The sequence below is a fragment of the Neopsephotus bourkii genome, unplaced genomic scaffold (genome assembly GCF_033783945.1).
Source record: "Neopsephotus bourkii isolate Nb327-2 ecotype Australia unplaced genomic scaffold, CSIRO-AGI_Nbou_v1 NB_855, whole genome shotgun sequence".
NCBI lineage: Eukaryota > Metazoa > Chordata > Aves > Psittaciformes > Psittacidae > Neopsephotus > Neopsephotus bourkii.
In genome coordinates this window covers 1,658,585-1,678,955 of record NW_026901351.1, presented here as the reverse complement: position 1 = coordinate 1,678,955, position 20,371 = coordinate 1,658,585, and the positions used below count along the sequence as shown (strand labels likewise).

At 39.8% G+C, this 20,371-nt stretch overlaps 1 protein-coding gene across 2 annotated transcripts in view; it reads left to right on the top strand.

Annotated features, from left to right (window-relative positions):
* BZW2 (basic leucine zipper and W2 domains 2) overlaps nt 1-20,371 on the top strand; it is a 60,086-nt gene that overhangs the window by 8,123 nt on the left and 31,592 nt on the right. Inside the window, exons 2-3 of one of the 2 annotated variants that reach the window (XM_061356454.1) lie at nt 13,401-13,465; nt 19,849-20,025. In XM_061356454.1, the coding sequence (XP_061212438.1) occupies nt 13,408-13,465; nt 19,849-20,025 (235 nt within the window). In that variant the 5' untranslated portion in view covers nt 13,401-13,407. The remainder of the gene's footprint in view (nt 1-13,400; nt 13,466-19,848; nt 20,026-20,371) is intronic. The other variant, XM_061356455.1, reaches the window with a different exon arrangement.

The window sequence follows — 20,371 nt, the reverse complement described above, 5'->3', positions numbered from 1 at the left end:
TTTCAATAGTTTTATTCCTGTTAAAATGTTTATTGGGTTACGCTGAAAAGTGTCATCCTCCCAGTATGCCCTGCTGTTGGTATGTCAATTTGTTTGCATTGCTGAGCCTTCAAGATCCTTCATTATGATAGTGGGCTGACTGGTTGTTTAGTGACCTACACTGCTAAATCATCAAGGTGTCAGACTATCAAGTCTCTCCTGTGATGAAGTTGTGCAATTCTTGAACTTTCAGCTCTAAGCTGTGGTCCACAGCTCCCTGAAGCCAAATGTGTCAAGCCAAAGCATTTCATGGGTAGCCTGTTTGATACTTGGATCAGTTTAATAGCTTAATGCTCTCTCTGAGTTGTTTTTGTTTCCTGGGTACAGGAAGACCAGATTCTTTCTCCATTTTCCTTTTTCTTGTCAGTTTAAATAGTTGTTGACCTTTTCAAGCTGATCTAGTAGGTATCAGCACTGTAAAAGCAGTGTTACAGTATGAGCAGTTAACACAAAAATCTTTTGAAGCCAAGAGCAAGATGTCAGTGTTGGGGAAAAGGACACTGTTGCCTTAGTGTGGACTGAGGTGTTCCCTATTTATTGTTTTTAACATCCCTGTTACTTTTTTGTTGTAATCCCAGTATAAATGACTCAATTACTGTTAATAATGAGGTTATTAGATTACTGAAGAGTTGATTTTAATTGGTGCTCTCAATAATTAACTGGTTAATAAAGGTTAATTTCAACATAATCTGAAATATCAACTGTTTTTGCAGCATTGTCAAGGATACAGGTAAAATACCACCTTCTGCAATGCCTCTGATTGAGAGTCATGTTGAATTTCTGCTTTATTTTATTGTAGATTTAAAAAAAAACCCAAATGTTGGCACCTCTGCTACCTTAGCCTTTTATCTTCCATTAGCAAAGAGCACATGCCAGGTTTTCTAGTTCTTCAGCTCTACAGAGCATAGCAAACTAGGCAGAGAAACATGGAGGTGAGGTACGAGTGCATTGGTCTGCATGGGCTTTAGCAGTCAGTTCATTGTGAGTCTGGCTGTATTCATGACTGAACAGACGTATATTTTGGAATTTGGCATCAGTTCACTTCTTAAAATTAGAAATAATTCTTTTTTTTTTCCTCGTTGCGTGTTAGACGCAGGAGCTGTTGACAGTCTTTTGGCTATGGAAGAGTTTCTGTTTCTTTCGAAAGGACAGGAGGTGTAGCACTAAAAGGTACATGCCCCTTTTCACTGAAAGTTAATGCATTTTGTAGAATCCTTTTCTGGATCCACATTGAAGAGCCCTAGGCTAACTGACATGGCTTTCTGATGTCCTCAGAGAAACCTGTCAAGCCTGTCATTGTGTTTTCTCAGTCCAAAAAAAAACCACAAAAAACCCTCACAATCCTTTACCTGTCTCATTAGGAAATCTTTAAAATTCTTCGTATCTTGCATCCTCATAAGAAGCGGGTTGTAGAAATCTAATGTAGCTTTATTGTCATTCTTACTCTCTTGTATGTACATATGTGCATGCACCTACAGATACACATCCTGTTGAACATTTTTTAGGTTATCTGTAGAAGGAGGTTGCTGATAGTGGTCTTTTCAGTGTATGACAATGATGCTGTAACCAAGAAAATAGATTTCCATATTAATAATGTCAGATATTATATTGAGCTGACATTGATACAGCCTAAACACCTGCAGAGCGGATATGTGCTTTTTCTGCCAGAGGGAGGCTGGCTGCTGCAGTGATGTTTTGCGTCCATTTAAAATTATATTAAACTTATTCCAGTTAGGAATCCATAACTCCTGCAGTTATGCTTGGCTTCAGAAACTGGGTTGGGTGTGGGTGGGTGGTTGTGGTCTGACACTGAGCCTGTTCTCTCAGCATGTTTGTGGTACACTGGATTTTGAAACTTCTCAGCCAATAGTGGAAATTCTGTGAATCATTTCAGAAGGATAAACAAGCAGGTCTACTGAATTAACTGTAGAACTGAGTAATACACCATTAGTAATTGTCCTAGTGTTAACTTTGGGTGTGTAATTAAACTCTTGCCTCTGCCTGAGATGTTTTTCTGTATCACTGAACTATAGATTTTCACGCAGATTGCCAGTGTGCAGGTGTGAATTTATGTGGCTGAAACTGATGGAGGAAGTTTGATCTAGTTCAAATATCTAAGAAGTGCCTAAAGCTGAAGCTGTGAAGCTGCTCACAAGAGACTCCCTTAAGATCTCACCTTAAGATGGGCAAGCAGAATATTTTTAGATAAGCTGTTTTCTGGAAACGTTTGCATTTCTCCTTTAATGGTGGAGAGAAGCAAGAATCACAGGGTCAGACTTAGGTGTCTGTTGTTATTCATTTTTAATGTTAGGTTAAATGCACCCCATTTTTGGATTCTGACGTTTGGCTGCTTAGTCAAGAAAAGTGTATGATATAGGTTTTGTCTTAGTCAATTCCCTCCTAAAATGATCAGCAGTGAATTAGGTAGTGCTCCTCACAACCAATAGTATCAGTTAAATTGTCAGGTTTTGCTTTGAACTGAGCTGACTGACAGCTGTCTTGCTACCATTTCCAGTTTGTGGGCATGAAGCACTTCAGGAGCTGCTGCGGTGTAAATGGTACTACCCACAGGTGGGGTTTGCTGGCTCTGTGTTGGACTAGGGTAAAACACTGGATACCTGCTCTGGTCTACGTGTGGGTGAATCAGATGTCTCTCAATAGCTTTGACTACCTGTTTGTAATGTGATTATGCTGTTAGCACATGATGTTAATGCCCCAAAATAGATGAAAATTAGTGAAGCAACAGGCTAATTATTTTTTCTAGCTCAGGTGATTTATATTGCTCTTTATTTGACGTCTTTTCCTGGCAATGTTTCTTAATTCTGAGATTCTGGCCACCTGTTTATATATAAATGTATTTTTGAGAATGGCGTTTTCATCTGATTGCAATCACTATCAAAATTGTTTATAAATATATCTTTCTGAGGAGCAAAACTATCAAGATGCATTTATAGCATTCATGAAGGCCATTGCTTGCAGTGCTGCATTTATAGATAGACTGTGAATTCTGTGGGTTAGTTTCATGGACTTCAGAGTCTCCTGAATTTGGATTACCAACAAAGACATATTCTTGGTTTTGCACATTTATGTTTTCAGGTAAGTGTAGCATTTAATGTTGTTTACGTCCAGATACAGCAGGGAAGAAGATGAAGTAAAGGGAAGCTGAACTGTTGAAACTGGGTGAGGATGTGGTGTTTTGAGCACTTTCTGTGACTGACTGTGCATGATATATTAAAATAGAGGAAAATTTGCCATGTGTGACTGCTTAGCATTTGAATTTTTTAGTTACCAGAGACTGATCTCCCAATTTATTCTGATGTGTGAATAGTGTTTGAGTCCAATACTCTCTGACCAGCTTCTTTTAGATATTCTGTGGAGGATGTGATGTTTAATATCTAATTTCCTTAGCTGAAGGTAGTTGATGTTACATGGGATTTCTGGTTTGGCAGAGTGATACAAAATATAATGAAAACACAATACAAATGTAAGTAACATGTAACAAAGTAAAACTATTGCAATACACAGTTCAGTCTCAGTACCAGTGTGATTCCTATTGCCAGTCTCTACAACATGCTCACCATCATGATGTTGGGCATCCCCAGTCACTGGGAAGAAATACATGGGTTGAATCACAATATTATGTACAGACTGCCTCAAAGCTTTTTGTTTTTAACACTGATGACAGCTAGTTTGAATATTTTCCCTCACCTTAAAGCCCTTGTATGAAATTAGTAATATAACATGCTGACCCAGGTCAGTCCTCTTGGGTTTTTTGCTTACTTCTTCTCACCTGGCCTTACTGAATTTGCCACCCAGCTGTTGTAGTACTCCAAAGTGGAGTATGATGTCATGGGGGATTAATACTTGTCTTGTGCATTTGTGGATTTAAGAGCCAGCCTTATTTGAAGTACAGAGTGAAAAAGAGCTTTGGTGGGTACATGATTCCTCTAAGTTACCTGACCTCATACCATACCTTGACCATAAGTCAAAGCTTGACTTACCAGGAGAAACTGGCCTTTGGTACAGACTCTGGTGACTGAAAGCAGCCTGTAAAGTTAGGTAGGTGTGAAAAGGGGGGGGATGTAGTGGTATAAAAATATAGATAGATGGGAGTGCTACATTTCTTTCATGCTTGGCATGTGTACAGCAAATTTCAGCGTATAAGGTTGTATCATCCATGTGCTTATAAGGTTGTATCATCCAGACTCTTCCATAAATTCCCCTAAGAGCTTTCAGGCTTCTGCACAGAGGTGGAGAAATGCCTCCCTGAAGTAAGGCTGAGTGTGCCAGTATGTTAGCTGCCAAGCTGTGGGTAGGAGAGCAAGAGTGTGACCCTTCTCTGCGTGTTCAGTCTGTGAAAGCTATTTTTCTTATTCACCTGGGGTCATAGTTGACAGTGTAGGCACCCCACGCCATACACTCTTCAGTGGGTTTTAGGTTTTGATTTTTGTTTTTTTTCAATGCCAAATTTGTGGATATGAATCAGTATCTATTGCCATAGAATTAACTTGGCTTAGTCTGAGAGGAATTGTGTCCATCACTGCCTCAAAAATAACTATTTGCAGGTTGAAGCAATCTGAGCATTGTCTACTTTTATTCCTTGCTCCAGGAATTTGTTTACCAAACCTGGTGTGTTCTGTCAAAATGTTCAACCCACTCTTGAGGAGGAGGAAGCAGCTGCAGGGAACATGAGACTGCTTTTGGAATGCAGAATGATACAAGTCAGTAATGGACTCCTTTTCTGTCCAAGTGAATGCTGCTAACAGCATAATCAGCGTTAGCTGGTATGTTTAGAATAGTTGACATGGTGCAAAGCATTGTATGTTTCCACTGCTGGCTCTTTGTGCCATCTCTTTTTAGCCAGAAATAATCAGAATTCAGGTATCTAGAAGCTGATTCATTGTCCTGCAAATAAAAAGCCACTTGTTAACTTGGTAAACGCCTTTCCCTTGAACATGCTTTGAAGAAATAATTAGGGAATTCTAAGGTAAAACTTGCTCTACTGCTTACAGCAGTTGTCATTTCTTAAAGCCAAAGCCTGCACTGCTTGCAAGTGTGTAGGAGGTGCTGGCTATTAATACATCTCTCCTCCAATTACTGTATTTAGTTCATGAAATAATAAACTGTTAGCAACTGGAAGGCATTGCTTGCTGGGGAATGCATGTTTTGTATTTATTTTAAGCTTAGCCCTTTGTAGTTCTGAAGGCAATTGATGGGTTTTCGAATGCTACAGCACTATATCCTGGAGGCACTGGTGGTCATGATCAGTGTGTTTGATGCTGCTTAGAGCCTTAAAGTAGCAATAAAAATGAAAGCAACACATCATCTGATTTTATTGTTGTGACATTTGAATTGTATGACTAGGGTCAACACTGTAAAAACTTTCAGTGGGCTGATACTTTAAAAAAAGAGAAACAGGGTGGACTTGAACAGAGGAGTGATACTCTACTCGAGAAAGCTGCTCTCCCTGCACTGGCCTTCATTACTGAGCTGTTGTGTTGTCTTGTGTCTGACAGACATCTTGCTAGGATTGAAACCTCTCTGGTATCTTTTTAACACATTTTCTTCTAATCCTATTCTGACATCTGCACAGTCCATTGAAAGTGGTGTCTTGTGTAAGAGCAAAACATCATTAGCTTTGGATGCGTACTTTCTTCTGCTTGTTTTCTGACTTCACCTGACGCTGATTTCAGCTGATCCTTTTTATCCTCTTATTTTTCTAAAGAGGAAATGGCATGCAACTTTGGAGTTTGATGACTAGCCATTACCTTAAAATGAATGTTAATTGGGTACAAACTGATCTGCAGCAAGACACCATCTCCATTACCTTGGGGTACTCTAGTGAGAGGAGGACAGCAGCCTAAGAGAGCTCTCAACAGGCAGAGAAAAGTTCCAACTAATACCTTGTTCTTGAAGAATTATATCTAATTCCTCCTCTTAGTTGCTGAAAGAAACCCTATTACTGAAAGATAACTCTTTGTATGTCTCAACCCAAGTGTATAATTTAATATTCTTGACTTGTATTTTCATCTGTCAATGATTAAGGATTTTTCCTTTTCTTCCCCCCCCCCCCCCCCACTGACTATGTCATGACTGATACATTTTTCATATGGTTGCTGATTATGAGACAGAAAACTCCATTGCCTCCATGATTTGATTTACAGTTCTCTTGACCTTGTAAAGTGCATCTGGAGTGCTTCGGTTATGGGAGGTGTTTGTCTTGCTTTTACTTTGTTATTCAGTTGAGCTGTTTCTGTAGAAAGGCTTGGTTGCTGACCTGAGAAACACTCGCTCTCCTTAAACACATGCAGTGAGCTGGACCTCTTAATACAGTGTGTGTGATTGTACATTAATTGGTGGCAGTGGGGTTTTTTTTGACTTCTTTTCAAGAAACATCTTCCTGTGCATCCCAGTTGAGCAGTTAAGTGATGAGATTTATGATGCAAATTTTGAAGAGTTGAGTCTTGTTTTTTCTGGGATTACTTATTTTTCAGCTGGATAACTAACTACTCATGGGTTCCATGCCCAGTTGGAGAACTGCCTGGAGAAGTGTGCATGAGCATAGTTTTATTTTTTCTGTAATGTGGGGTAAGCTTCAGTCTCTTTTGGTATTTGTTTGTACTTGCTGCAGGATGAGACCAGTTCCACTTGTTTCATCTCATTTCTCTCTCCACTAGGCATACTAATAAAGGACAAGTACTTTATTGGAGTGGACACTTTATAGTGGAGAAACACTGTCCTGTGATTAAAAAAGAAATTGAGGGATGAGTGGAGGGAGGGAGATTAAGTGCCTTAGGAGCTCCAGAAGCTCTTTTGGGAAAGACAGGGTGTTCAGTGTGCGTCAAAAACCAGCTACAACACTCTCTTAAGGTACTACACATGATAGCCACTGGTGACAAGGGCATGCTTCCAAGTATGAAATCAAAGGTTGGTATCTAGTTGCTTCATATACTGTAATGTCATAAGCAAAATTAATCCATAACAGAAGGTGTATTTTCAGCAGTAAACGTGGATTAGCAGTATCCTTTTTGATATGTAAATAGTAAAGCATAAGGTTGATTATATTTACCCTGTACATTGTTATGTGACTGCTCAGTCACTGAAAGTTGACATTAAGGTCATTTGTGCAGTAAAATCAGTGAAGGGATTTTAACGTGGCAAAAGCCTGGCTCTGGCTTTACTGTTTGGAATGAATTGCACCTTTGGGACAAAGGTTTCATAAACGTAACACTGCTGTTGGCCTCTGTGGGCAAAATAGCAAGATAAACCTTCTGGCTGCTGCTACTGCCCTTCCTGCTGATTTGTGCCATGGCTGAAGTTACAGACCTCCACGTTATTAATCACTTATTTAAAAAACAAAACCAAAATCAAACCCTATGTTCTTGGAGCAGAAGGCAAGAGTTGGGAAATGGTGGTGAAACAGCACAAGTCAACTGGTGTGAAGAAAATCCACTGTGTTGCACTGTCAGGATTTGGTCTTGCCAGCTCCCCAGATGTGCGATAAGGGAGAGAAGAGAGGTGACTTTTTAGTGCCTCTCTGGTCCCTTTTTCAGCATGGGGGATCCTGAGCAGTAGCAAAATAGAGCTTCTTATTTCCTTATTTTTCAACAGTACCAAAGCAAGCTTTAGCAGGGGATAGGGAGTGTCACCACTGCTCTTCACATTGCAGGCTAGCCATTGTCCTGCCTCAGGTGTATAAATAAAGCACTTTTCCTTTGCACTGACCAGACCTGGGAAGTGTTGGCAGCTGAGGTGGATTTTTTAGCCTTACAGCGCTACATAACCTGTGTTAAAGCAAAAAATACTTCATAGCTGTCATGTTGGTGAATGCTGCAGCAACTGTGCAGACTGCGTGACTGATGTGCATCGTGGTCACTTACCCCTTGCTGCACCTGGCTGTTGGGAAGTGCCTGCAGAAAAGGAGGAGCTGTGAGAGTGTCTGCAGGGACTCAATGTCCAGTTAGAAAGTGGGAAGCCTGATGAGGATTTGGCAAGAACTGGAGGCTGCCTTGCATCCGCTCTGTCCTGTCATCCCTTTACGTCGCTCAGTTCCTCTGTACTGGCAATGATTTATGAGTTTTCCACTTACAGGTTTTGTTAGCTCGTAATCTATCTGCCTGCTGTGTTCCCGGGGAGCAGAGGCAGCTGCTGGCTCTGTGCTGACATGTTTCCTCTCCAGCAAAAGCGCTAGGGCAGCTTTTCCTCCATGATGCTCGAGTTTGATAGTTTGCTTTTAACATAATTCCTTGGCTTGCTGCTGAAAGAAGAGGAAAACCCTCTTTATGTTTTCATCCAAAGTATGGAACTGCAACAGTGAGAGGATGAAAATACGTAGTTAACACTGCTGGATGAAAAAGATTCAATAAAGCCTTTTAATGTCCTTGGATAGTCCACTTGGGGGGGGGGGGGGGGGAGAGATCTAGCTTGATATGTGGATTGAGGTTTTTCTTTCATAGAAACTCTGCCTTTCTCTGCTTTTATTTTATTTGACTCTGGGATGAATACTCCTGTCTTACATGATGTCTGAGCAAGGGAAGGAGATGGAAGTCATGCCTGCCAAGCATCTGTTCCTGTGAAAGCTGGTGGTGCTGTGCTGGTGGTGTTTTGGCAGCTCCCTCCAGCACCCTGTCAATCAAATGCCATCCCCACAGCAGCAGTAGCAGCATCCTATGGAATCATGCTGCTGGAGCCCTCCAGTACCCTCCCAGTGGCTCACCTCTTGCCCCGAGGGGCTCCCTAACCATTGTTACAGTGCCCTGCATACATACAGCCATAAAATCTTGGTAAGGAGTTTTATTAAGTGGTTGTTCTTTTTTTTCTTGATGTTGTCTGGCATGGATTTCTCTGACTCTATAACTAGAGCAGCCGAGTTTCACTGCTGTGAGGCAACTGTTCTTGAATTCATCTCGAACATGTTAATGTTTGAAGAATCTCAGATGATTCTGAGATTTCAGTTGAAAGAAGTGTTAAAATGATGCTTAGAAAAATAGTATTGGTTTGACTAAAGGGTTTCAGTATTTTATTTTTCAGTTTGAGTGATACATTTCCAAGAAGAAATGTTTTCAGTATTTTAGCTTGGTAGGAACTTCAGATTTATCAAGGCATTAAATAATTTAGGTGTTAATCATCCTAAGAATTTCTTTGTGGTATGAATAAAAGACTGTGGTTTTCTAACTTGTTAATAAGCAAGTTCAAACTTGATGAAGCCCTGAAATAACTTTTACTTTATCTCTTGCTTTTTTTATAAACTAATTATATTGATTAGTGCTGTATTTATTGATTAGTGCTGTATTTATTGATTAATGTTGTATTTATTGATTAATGCTGTTAGAGTTTTTATTAATTGGTTGAGAAGGGGTGATCAATTACAGAAGCTGCTATATAGTATATGTCTGGATATCTACAACTGTAGATGTCCCTCAGTTTTGTTTTACCTGCTTAGGGCTTTTAGCATGTAAATGAGAAGCAGCTGTAGAGAAAAGGTGAACTTGTGGACTTCGAGCAGTTCCAGGAGAATTTACCAAACTGTCATGGTTTAACCCCAGCCAGACAGCTTTTCACTTACTCCCCTCCCCTTCTTGCCCTCCCCCTGTTCCCAGAGGGACGGAGAGGAGAATCAAAAAGAATGCAACTCCCACGGGTTGAGATAAGAACAGTTTAGTAACTAAGGTATATCACAAACCCACTACTGCTACCACCAATAATAATAATGATCAAGGAAATAACAAGGGAAGAGAATACAACACCTCATCACCAGCCGACCGATAACTCGCCCCCCAGCCCAACCAAGCACCAACCAATACCTCCTCCAACCCTCCAGTCCTAGCCCTTCCGGGTAACTCTCCATTACATCCTGGGCATGACGTGCTATGGTATGGAATACCTCTTTGGTCAGTTTGGGTCAGGTGTCCTGTCTCTGCTTCCTCCCGGCTTCCCCTCCTCCCTGGCAGAGCATGAGGCCCACAAAGTCCTTGGTCAAACCAAAATATCACTGTTACCAGCTCTGTTCCCAGGCCAAAAGTCAAAATACAGCACTGCACCAGCTACCAAGAAGGAGAAAAATGACTGCCACTGCTAAACCCAAGACACAAACAAACAGCCAAAGTATTTTTTAAGTATGAATCTGTTTTATTGAAGCCTGTTAACAAGAGTGGGAGTGAAATTTGGCAAACTGTTTTAAGTCATTCATTTTTTAATTTTTCTGATGAATGCTATAGCTGCAAGTTAGTTAGCAGCAGGCTTAGATGTTTTGAGGTTGGTTTAGAAAATAAGCCCATTCTGTAGTGTGGTGCAAGGTTATGTACTGTTCTCTGACATGTCTGGCTTCAGTCGGCCCAGCTTCTGACTTACCTGCTTATAAAGTATGTGGGTGTACTGGAATTTGAACACTCAAGTTTTCTACAAGATATTTTCTTGATCTTAAATGGAAAATCAAGAGTAAAGCATCTTTTGCTGAGCCTCTCCGATCTTCCGTAGAAGAGTGAGTCTGTGAAAGGAGCGTGATAAGGAGCTATCACTTCCACATTTCTCTCTTTCCTGCTGGCAATTCTTACGAATCCTGGAAGATGTTGGGCTGCAAGATACAGGTTTGACTGGTGGTTTGAGTTTTCTTTTTGAGGCTGTTTCCTTTCTACCCATATCCATCCTAAAGATCTTTATTTCTTTTAAACCATCATGACTTCTCTAGATGGTATTTTAAAATTTGTCTTTGGCTTTGACCTACCTAGATTCTGTGCCTTTCAAAATGGAGAATAAATGTAATAGTTTAAGGTCCTTTATGATTTCAAGGCTTTATAGCTGCATCACACCTGAGAGGTAGGCTGCACTGCATTGCAATCAGGCGTACTGTGTCAGTTTATATGCTGCCACTCTGAATTTACAGCCTTCAGCCATCAGTGTTGTGCTGTTGTTGGTGTGTTCTTGAGTAAAAAAAAAAATAAAAAAAAAATAGTTTTTGCATTGCATTCACTTTTGTAAATTTTCAGCTATCATCCAGCACCTGCTGTGGTGACAGCGGTGCTTCACAATCTTACTTGCAGTAGCTAGTGTCACTTGTAGTGTAGGTACATCCTGGGCTGTCGTATAGATCACTGGATTGGTTTTGCTCAGGCTTATGCTGCAGTTTCTTGAAAGGGCTGTTATGGTTTAAGCCCAGTTTATGCTCTCCCTGGGCCAGTACTTATGGGAGTGCCTTGTAAAGCCTAACCCTCACTCCAGCAGTTTAGATTGCAGTGCATTTAAAGCTAAATATAGAAGAAGGCATATCCTGTGTTCCCAGTAATTAACTATTCAAAAGTCTTTTCTGTTGCACTGAACCCTTCACCATTAAATCTGCCACAAGTGGTGAGTCTTACTTTAACTGCTTTTTAAAAGAAAATTTCATTCCCAGCTGTCTAAAAGACATAATTTATATTCATAGGGAGTAGTTTTAAAATCCAATAGTCAAGCTTCAGGTGCGAGCAACTCTTCACACAGTTAGAAAAGACACTGCTTCAAAGGAAAAGAGACATGTAGTGCTAGAAAGTTAGCATATGCATTTATATCTTTGACAGCAGCTGAAAACTGTACCAGTATGGCTTGGTTGAAGGTCAGGTGTCAATCAACTTATAAAGCATCTCCTGTTCCTCTACCACTGAGACAGCTAAGTAGGGGAAAAAGGCTTTCAAGCTCTGCTTTGAAGGCAGGCTTGGATCCTATAGTACTTTAAGGAATCCTGTAATATGAATGATTTGACATTTTAAGCTCTTTGCAGATGTGCAAATAGTTTTTCCAGTGTTGTAATCATTCCAAAATGCTCCTCGGTCTGTTAAAATTGTAGCTTTAAATCTTGGTGATGAATGGGAGCCTCTCACTTTAACTGCTTATTGATCTCTGTTTTTATGACTTGTAGGAAGCAAAACCAGTCTTCACTCTGAACTTTACTGGCTATTTCCAGTGCATGTGGGCAGTTTTTGAGTGTGGAAAAATGGTAGATATAGACTAGAAAGCAGTGGCTTGCCAAGTGAAATGTTTGAAATGCTGCAGAAGTGGCCAGCTAGTGATGCTGTGACTGGTGAAAGGGAACATATTGCATAGCTGGAGCATTATTAACAGAGTTGTTAAATGAACTGTCAGGGGTAGAGAGAGTATCACTTGGATAGCAATGTGTGATTAATCGCATCTTTCTAGCTATGGAGCTTGAGTTTCTTTTCATTCATGGTAGGAAGAAGTGTTGGTAAATGTATGTACTTTTAAACTAGATCTGCAGAGTCCCCAATGCCGAAATACAAATAATACAAATTTTTGTAAAACTAAAGTTGTTAGAAGGGCATGCCCGAAGGACAATGCTTCTTGCACAGTAAAGCTTAATTCTGGATGAGCAGATCGTACGTTGCAGTGACCTAATGACATGCAGGGTGTGGAATAGGTGGCTTGTAAGTCTCAGTGCTGGCAATTGCTGTTGGCAGGACAGGAGATGACCCGTGATGATTGCCACATGCTGCAAAGCAACCTTGCATTCACTACTGTTCGCATGCAGCTCTCAGTGTAGCTGCTCATTGTGCAATCTGTGTCTCGTGATTAAACAAATTATATCCAAAGCTGAAAAATAGTTTTGTTTTCTTTAGATAAAATGGCATGAATATATGATTACTTCCCAATTTTTTTAAATGTTGAATATTGAGATTTGCTGTGAAGTTTTGAAGTAATATAAGCCAAATATTTTTTACTGTTATATGATATGCCATGTAGGTCCTTAACTGTGTATTTATACACTGAGTTGATGGGAGGTATTTGGTTATCTTTTATCATTTTTATAATGCCCGGTTTTATGAACTATAAGTTACTAAAATATAGTGATGCTTGGAAGAAACGTTTGAATAGGATTTGATGGTTAAAACTTTGTGGTTAGACCACAGTCATGTCTTTAGCAGGATGGAATGTAGCCCTGGGAATCCATCTGTCCGGTGAACATCACCATGTGCCCTGCTGAGCCATCCCAGGATAGTTCCCAGTCCTGGTGGCTTTTGTGCCTCCGAGCATCCCCGTGAGCTGTATGGGCAACACTGCCAAATTCTTGCCCCAGCAGTAAGGGCAGAAGCTCCATCACCTTCCTGCTTGGGTTTGAACCTTCAGGTTTTTTTTTATAGGGATGCAAAGAACAAGGCTTTGAGAGAAGCATCCTGTCAGTTATTCTTGGATTATACTGCTCTTCATCTTTAAGATAATGTGAAATATTCTTATGTTCTTTGAGTATACATTAAGAACTTTATATCCCTTTCACGTGTGAGGATTTTACTACACTGAATGTCTATTTTGCCTTGTCTGTAAATGCCATAGTAAAAGTTTTTTCTCTCCCTTTTTCTTTTTTTTTTTTTCTCCAGAAATTTTATGAATAAGAATCAGAAGCCGGTGCTAACAGGCCAGCGGTTCAAAACTAGGAAGAGGGGTAGGTTATTGTTACATTGTTTTATTTCATTTTCCTCTTTGTTAACAGTATTAGAAACAGGGCAGGTGGAATAACTGAAAGTTCAATAGGATTAAGGTTTTCCTCTTCTTCAGCCAACTAAGCTCTACAAATTCTAGTATTTTTGCTGTATATTTTAGGAGTTCCTGTAAAATTTGTATTTATTGGCTATTAAGTCTTCTCTAAACCTCAGTTAAAAAATTAGTTTCTAATATTTGCATACAAGGAAGAAAACTTACTAGATGTTTTTCAGGTGTTTCTTACAATGTCATTTTCAACTAAGAAAACAAAATATGAGCTTTTATTTAAAGGTTATGTAAGGAAAAATGTCTGACTTTTTTGCCAAATTGGCACAGTCTCTATAAATGAACCTTTTGCATCTAAAAATGAATTCTCCCACCTTCCTTTCCCAAGAGATTGGCCTTGCTTTCTGTAACAATAGAGATCAGAAAGCTCCTGTTTCACAAATACTGGATTTGCTGTTAGTGTAGTTTGGTTTCTTATTGTTAAAATAAAGCAGTTACCATTGCATAAGTCTCATTTTTCTCATTGTAATACCAATTTTCTGTAAAAATGACCATCACTCTCTTTATGTACAATATTGGATCAATTTTTAAAGAAAACGAAGAGGTACTAATTATACTGATCATCCAGGTATTTTGTACAGTGGGTATCATCTGAATATGCTTGCTCACACTGTACTCGGAGTTCATTTGTCTGAGGTCGGTGCCTGGCACTTTGAGGCAGAGAGTAAAAACAGATGTAATAAATTTTTTTCAGGGGGGAAAAAAGTCCATGAAAAGAGACTTAGATTTTTTTTGCTGTTGCAGTAGCACACAAAGGTGGGGTTCTGTCTGTCATGTGACAGACTTTTTTCCATCTTGACTTTCCTGTTTCTGATCAAAAGCTAACACCTAGTGTTAACATCTTTTGACAGAAAATGTGAATGAGAACATTCTCTTAGTGTAAATGAGAGAAACAAGAAGAGTTCTCAGAAAATGACAAATTCTGACATAAGTCTGAAGAGCTGAGTGAATGTCTTAAGGTCTAGAATGATCACAAAGCTTGGGTGAAAATTGCAGAAACAGTTTGATTTCAGTGATGTTAAAAAGCAGTGCCAGCTTTCTCCTGTCTTTCCTCCTTTGCACACATCTTCAGTTCAACTGGTGCGGTCTCTCAAATGGAAAATGTCCTTACTGTGATGCACATAAAATGTTTGTAGCTATAACTAATTGAAAAAAAATCTCTGTACCATTTATGGCTAAATGTCATGATGCTCCAGTAATAGTGGGATTAATGTTCTGTCAGCATTGTCCAGAGCATTATGAAGTAGGAGCTGTACACTGCATTAACTAGCAAAAGCACAGACGTAGTTAGAGGAGTGGAATTAACAATCACTGTAGAAATACCTCAGATCAACTATTAAAAGCATTCAGGTATGCATACTGCTGGATTGACCCAGTGTATCAATCACTAAGTCAGTTATGGTACATATGTTTTTTGATATAATTGTCTTAGAAAATGTTGTCTCTCATAACAATTTCCTCTTCAGTCCAGGATTTGCACTGTGTTTGGCACAATGGATCCTAATACAGATTTAGTCTTTGACTCCTATTTAATGCAAGTAATAATTGGTATAAATAGATTTTACTTGTAATTCTGTGCCTCTCTTGAATTTCTGTTACAGTGGTTGGAAGTGACACTAGATAACTCATTAACTACATAAAAGAAGGAGAAGGCTGGGGGGAAGTCTGGAAGATTAAGTGGAGTGTTTGGGTTTTTTTGAGGGAGGGAGGTTTGAAAGATTGCTTAAGTGGGACTGGAATATTGGATGGCCTTACTATAGAAATTTTAGCATGCAGTCACTTACTTGTGTTTTTGAAGCATAATACCTCTTCTTCAAATATGATGGGATACTGGTTTCCTTAACGTTTGAGGATCCTGCTTAGAAAACTGTAGATACCTCTTTTCTTTCTAGAGGGAGGGGGCTTGAGGAAAAGAAATGTCTTTCTAGCATATTTATTCCCTTATGTTTGTATATACTTTCTGTAACTTTGAGGTGTCACAGACTGTTATATCTTGGACTTTAAACTATTAGGGGGGTTTTATGCTGACTTTCAGTAGATCAGGGAGTCATGGAATTTCCCTCAGGTAAGAGACAGTGCAGTGGCTGTGGTTTGACCATGGAATTTCAGTCAGAGGCTGTTCTGTTGTGTGTAACAGGCAGAAGGTGTGTGACTTGTGTCCCATGATAACTCTTCTGCTCTGCAGCTCCCAGGAGCACTGCCTTTGGAGGAGACAGTGAGGTGTGACATGGCAGTCAGTCATCTAACAGATGTCCATATGGACTATGTTAGCATTGGTCAGCTACCTACAATTAATCTCTGAATGTGAACAATTTCTGAGCTTTCAGAGAGCTAAAAATGAAGATTATTTTTTTTTCTTTAAGGTTTGTGCTCAATGTCTAAAACATTTTTGAGATAGGACTATGAAATCCTTGGGCAGGGGGGCTGGAAGCAGATGATCTTCCAACCCAGGGTCCCTACCAACCCAAACCATTCTGTGATTCTAAGAAGGAGGGGCTTGTAAATCCCACTCCTTCCAGTTCTATTGTTTGACCTAGTAAGAGGTGTAAAACCTGCCTCCAGCATACATAGTGACAGCCATTAAAATAACTTTAAAAAGACTTGAAGGAAAGGAAATTATGTTGCAAAGGGAAGAACTTTCGGAGGGAAAGGAGGCATCTCACAGTTCCATATGAAGTTTGTAGCAATCTGGACAGCTAACCAGTTCTTAGTAAAATCTCTGTGCCTGTTGAATACTGCTTCTTTTTGGTGAGGGTTGAAGTAAATGACATCTGGCCAGTATTTGTGCTTATGGTGTAGTTATGTGAGGTGTGGGTTGTCCCGAACCACATGCATGCAAACTGATGGCTGTGTGTGTTCTGAAATGGAAGAAATAGGAGTAGTGAAAATGCCAGTAGGTAGTAAGGAAAATTTATATGTCCAGACAGTTGACAAATCCCTAGGACAAAAAGCTTTCTGAAGCATTACCAGTAACAGTGTGTATTGTTTAAAGGAAGTTGACAGGCAGTACCTGTGACCCAAGTTTGTTCCCATGGTACAGATAACATAGGGTTAATATCTGTTAAAAAATAGGGCAAAAAGGTAAATGGCAGCATAAGAAGAAGCTAAGCAAAACAACGCATACTACTTTCAGGAAGAAAATCATCTAGTAATAAGTCAATATTAATACGTTTGTGTTAATATGAAGTCAGAAGAGGGACCAAATAGCGTCTCATTTTTCTTCCACAGAAATGCACTTGTGGGCCTGCTATTGAGAGGCTAAGATTATTTCTTAAGAATAGGGGTATAAATGTGATTTTCACAGAGCAGAGGACAGGAAATGTTCTGGGAATGTGATGAAAATGAGAAGCTCCGTATAGCGGTGCTGCACTGGATATTGTATGCATCACATCTGCAAGCTACACCTGCCTCTGCTAGCCTGTGATTGAAACTGTGCTTGTTTAGTAATTGCGTACTTGACAGCTCAACACACTGTCAGCCCTTCTTGATGATGGCTTCTTAATCACCCTGTTGTACTACATCAGCATATTCCTCTTCAGTACATGAGCTTGGTAGGAAAATATTTCAATAAACTTCTAAATAATTTTTCATGCAATGAGTTCACCTCCTCTTCCTGTGTGAATTTTTAGATTGTGAAAGACAAGAAAATAGTAGGGTACTTGAGATGAGAGAAGGACTTCTAGGGCAGGAGAAGAATCGATTTAAAATAGCTAAGAAATATTAATCATGGTGGTGTGTTTGCACTGAGCACTGTTTACCCAGGATACCAAGCATATAGCACCTTTCAGTTTTGATGCAAACACCTTAAATTTTTATTAAAAATAGGTTTGAAAAAGAAAAATAGGAAGTATTTTTTTTAACTCCTCTGATAATAGAACTCTGTCTTCTTACTGGTTAATGACTTTTTTTTGTTTTTACCCTGAAAATACTTATTTGGTAACTCGAAAGAGAATCATTGTGCTCAGAGACTTGTTTATGGGTGGAGCTGGGTTTCTTGCACGCAAACAAAACTGCCTGAAGTACACATACTGAAGTACTCCATTAAAAGGCTGGCTTGTTTGTGGGTTGCTTGCTTTGTTGCTTGTTTGGGGTTGTTTTAGTACTTCAAGTTGGAAGAGAGCTCCAACAGTGTATTTAGAAACCAATCTGATAGCTCAGATGGGATTACAGTAGTATGCTTCTCTGTAGGTGTTTTCCCAGATCAAAGGCATGTTCTTCAGTTTCCCCACTCGATCTCATCTGGTTTGTCCACCATGGGCATGCCCTGCAGATATGAGAGAGTTTCTCAAACAGCAGACTCCAGATCTTCATCACAGCTGAAAGTCAAGGTATCACAGCTGAGAACCCCAAGGTCTGGGGTGAAATAAAAGCCTGGGAAGAAGTCACTTGAAGTCCGGAGAAAGAGCATATCGATTTCATTGAATGATGAGAGCTAGGTTGAGAGAAAATGGGTTGGCACTATAGTTGCATACGTCATTTTAGGATGGGCTTGGGAGCAGGTGGTTTCAAGCATGAGTATCCATATAGTTGAGTAATCCTCAGTTGTGGTATGAGGACGTCAGATTTGTGGGATGGGGCAGCAATCCACATGGAGATGGGTAATAAGAGTCAACAAGCCACTAAAAGCTAGGTGTAGCAGGGGATTTCTGGAAAATATGATGATGCTTTGTATTTCCAGTGCTTCTGAGCTCTTGACAGACAGCTGTGGAGCTGCTGTTGGCTGTATGCTGCCGGGCTCCTTGGAAGGATGGGTTGACTAGTCCCCTCAGCTTCCCAGCAGCCTGTGACACTGAGTGGAAGGGAGTGCTTTGTGTCACCTTCCAGATAGGATTATGACAGGTGAGGGGGATGTGCTGGGAGAGAGGGAGAATATGCAGGTGATGTCTGGAAGATGGTAGAATGAGTGCACCCCAGGTGCATGCAAGAGAACAAGAAGAGAAACTTTTTTATATTAGAAATAGTAAAGCTAATAAAAGTAGGCACTGTGTCTAAGTTAGTTACTTAATTGCCATAAGACTATTGTGGCAGGAAGAAAGAGTTTGGGGGAAGAAAGGCTATCAGAAACCAAGGTCTTTTGGTTAATGACAGGGATAAAAAGCTGCAGTATGAGTTGCAGGGAAAGGAAACAGCATGTGTAAAGTCCAGAACCTCTTTTCCCAAAATGTCTGTGAGAGTTACAGCTGGTGTATTTCAGGCTGCATTAGCATGTGTTTAGGCAGGAATTTTATTGATCCTCATTCATCTTAGTAACTAAAAACCTCTGGATTTATCTTCTGGATATAATATGTGCAGGTTTTTTAAGAACTTGTATCAACATTCGTGTCAGCAGGTGATAACAAGTTTTGGGTTTGTTGAATGCCACAGAGCACATTGCAGTTTTGTTTCTGAAGTTATTTGGACAGTAAGAAGCATTTCATATGTGTCTTTATATAAAGCTGGGAGTTGTTTTGTTAAGAAGCTTCAAGTGTCTGTAGTAAACTGTTAGCAGCCTGCAAAAAAAAGCAGCAGGAGGTATGGATAAATCTACCTTGTTTTATCTGGAGGCTGTAGTTACATCTGTTGTGGCTAATAGCCTCGAGGTCCTTTCCAACCCTAACTATTCTATGATTTAGACATAGGGATGCTCCCTGGGGGTCAGACTGTACCCTAATTGAGGTTCAACAAGAGATAGCTGTAGAAAATGCAATGTGAGCAGTGCATGTCTGTGTTCCTAATACTGCTCAGGGCTGGAACTATGAAAAATAAATTCTTGGTTACTCCTTGTTGCCTGGTGCTAAGTGTTTACGCAAACCCTTTTTACTAATACCTTTTTGAAAGTATTTTAGTTATATGACAGTAATTATTTAAAGAAAATATTAAGAAATGAAAAATGGAGTGTTCCTATAGTCAGTTTATGTGCACATAACTGACATTTCATTTACTCTGCTGTCAGACTTAGCGAAGCATAATGGTACACACATTCAATATCTTCAACAAGAAAGAGTATGAGATTTGAAAACCATTTCAATAGTTGCATTTATTCCACTTTATTTATTTATTCCTGTATGTTTGTATATGTATTGGTGTTGGGGGATGAGGAGGAGAGGGAAACGAAGGTAAAAGCTGAAGAATTTCCAGAGGCAATAAAAGCCAAACCACCAAACTTTTGGTGAGTTGACCAGAATGGGAAGAATATGTTTGGGTGTTATGGTCATTTCAGTTGATGGCTGATAAGGGATTTTAGTAGAAAGATTAAATGATGACTCTCTGTCCTTTTCTTCTCCTTTATTTCTGTTCCAGATGAAAAGGAGAAGTTTGAACCCACAGTCTTCAGGGATACAATTGTCCAAGGCCTCAATGAAGCTGGGAATGACCTGGAGGCTATAGCCAAGTTTCTGGATGCAACAGGCTCACGACTTGATTACCGCCGCTATGCTGACACACTCTTTGATATTTTGGTAGCTGGCAGCATGCTAGGTAACCTGCGGTGTACTTGATACGGAATTTTGACGATCAGGCCTGCTTCTTTTAATCTGCTGTCTTCCTTTACAAAGTGGATATTATAAACTGTATTACAGTTTCACTGTAAGGTCTAGAAACCTCTTCATCTTGTATCATAGCATTGTTTGTAGTGCAGGATTACCTAGGGACTTGATGGCGTGGGGCATTCTGCAGATGGATACTGCCTTTGGCCTGAGCTGAGAGGACTTCATTAGCATAAAAAGGTGTAATATAGCACTCCGGGTTATTAGCTGTTGCAAAGCTTTCTTTGTAGATGTTGCAGCAAAGGATAGCTAAGAGAAGAAGTGAAGGATCACAAGGA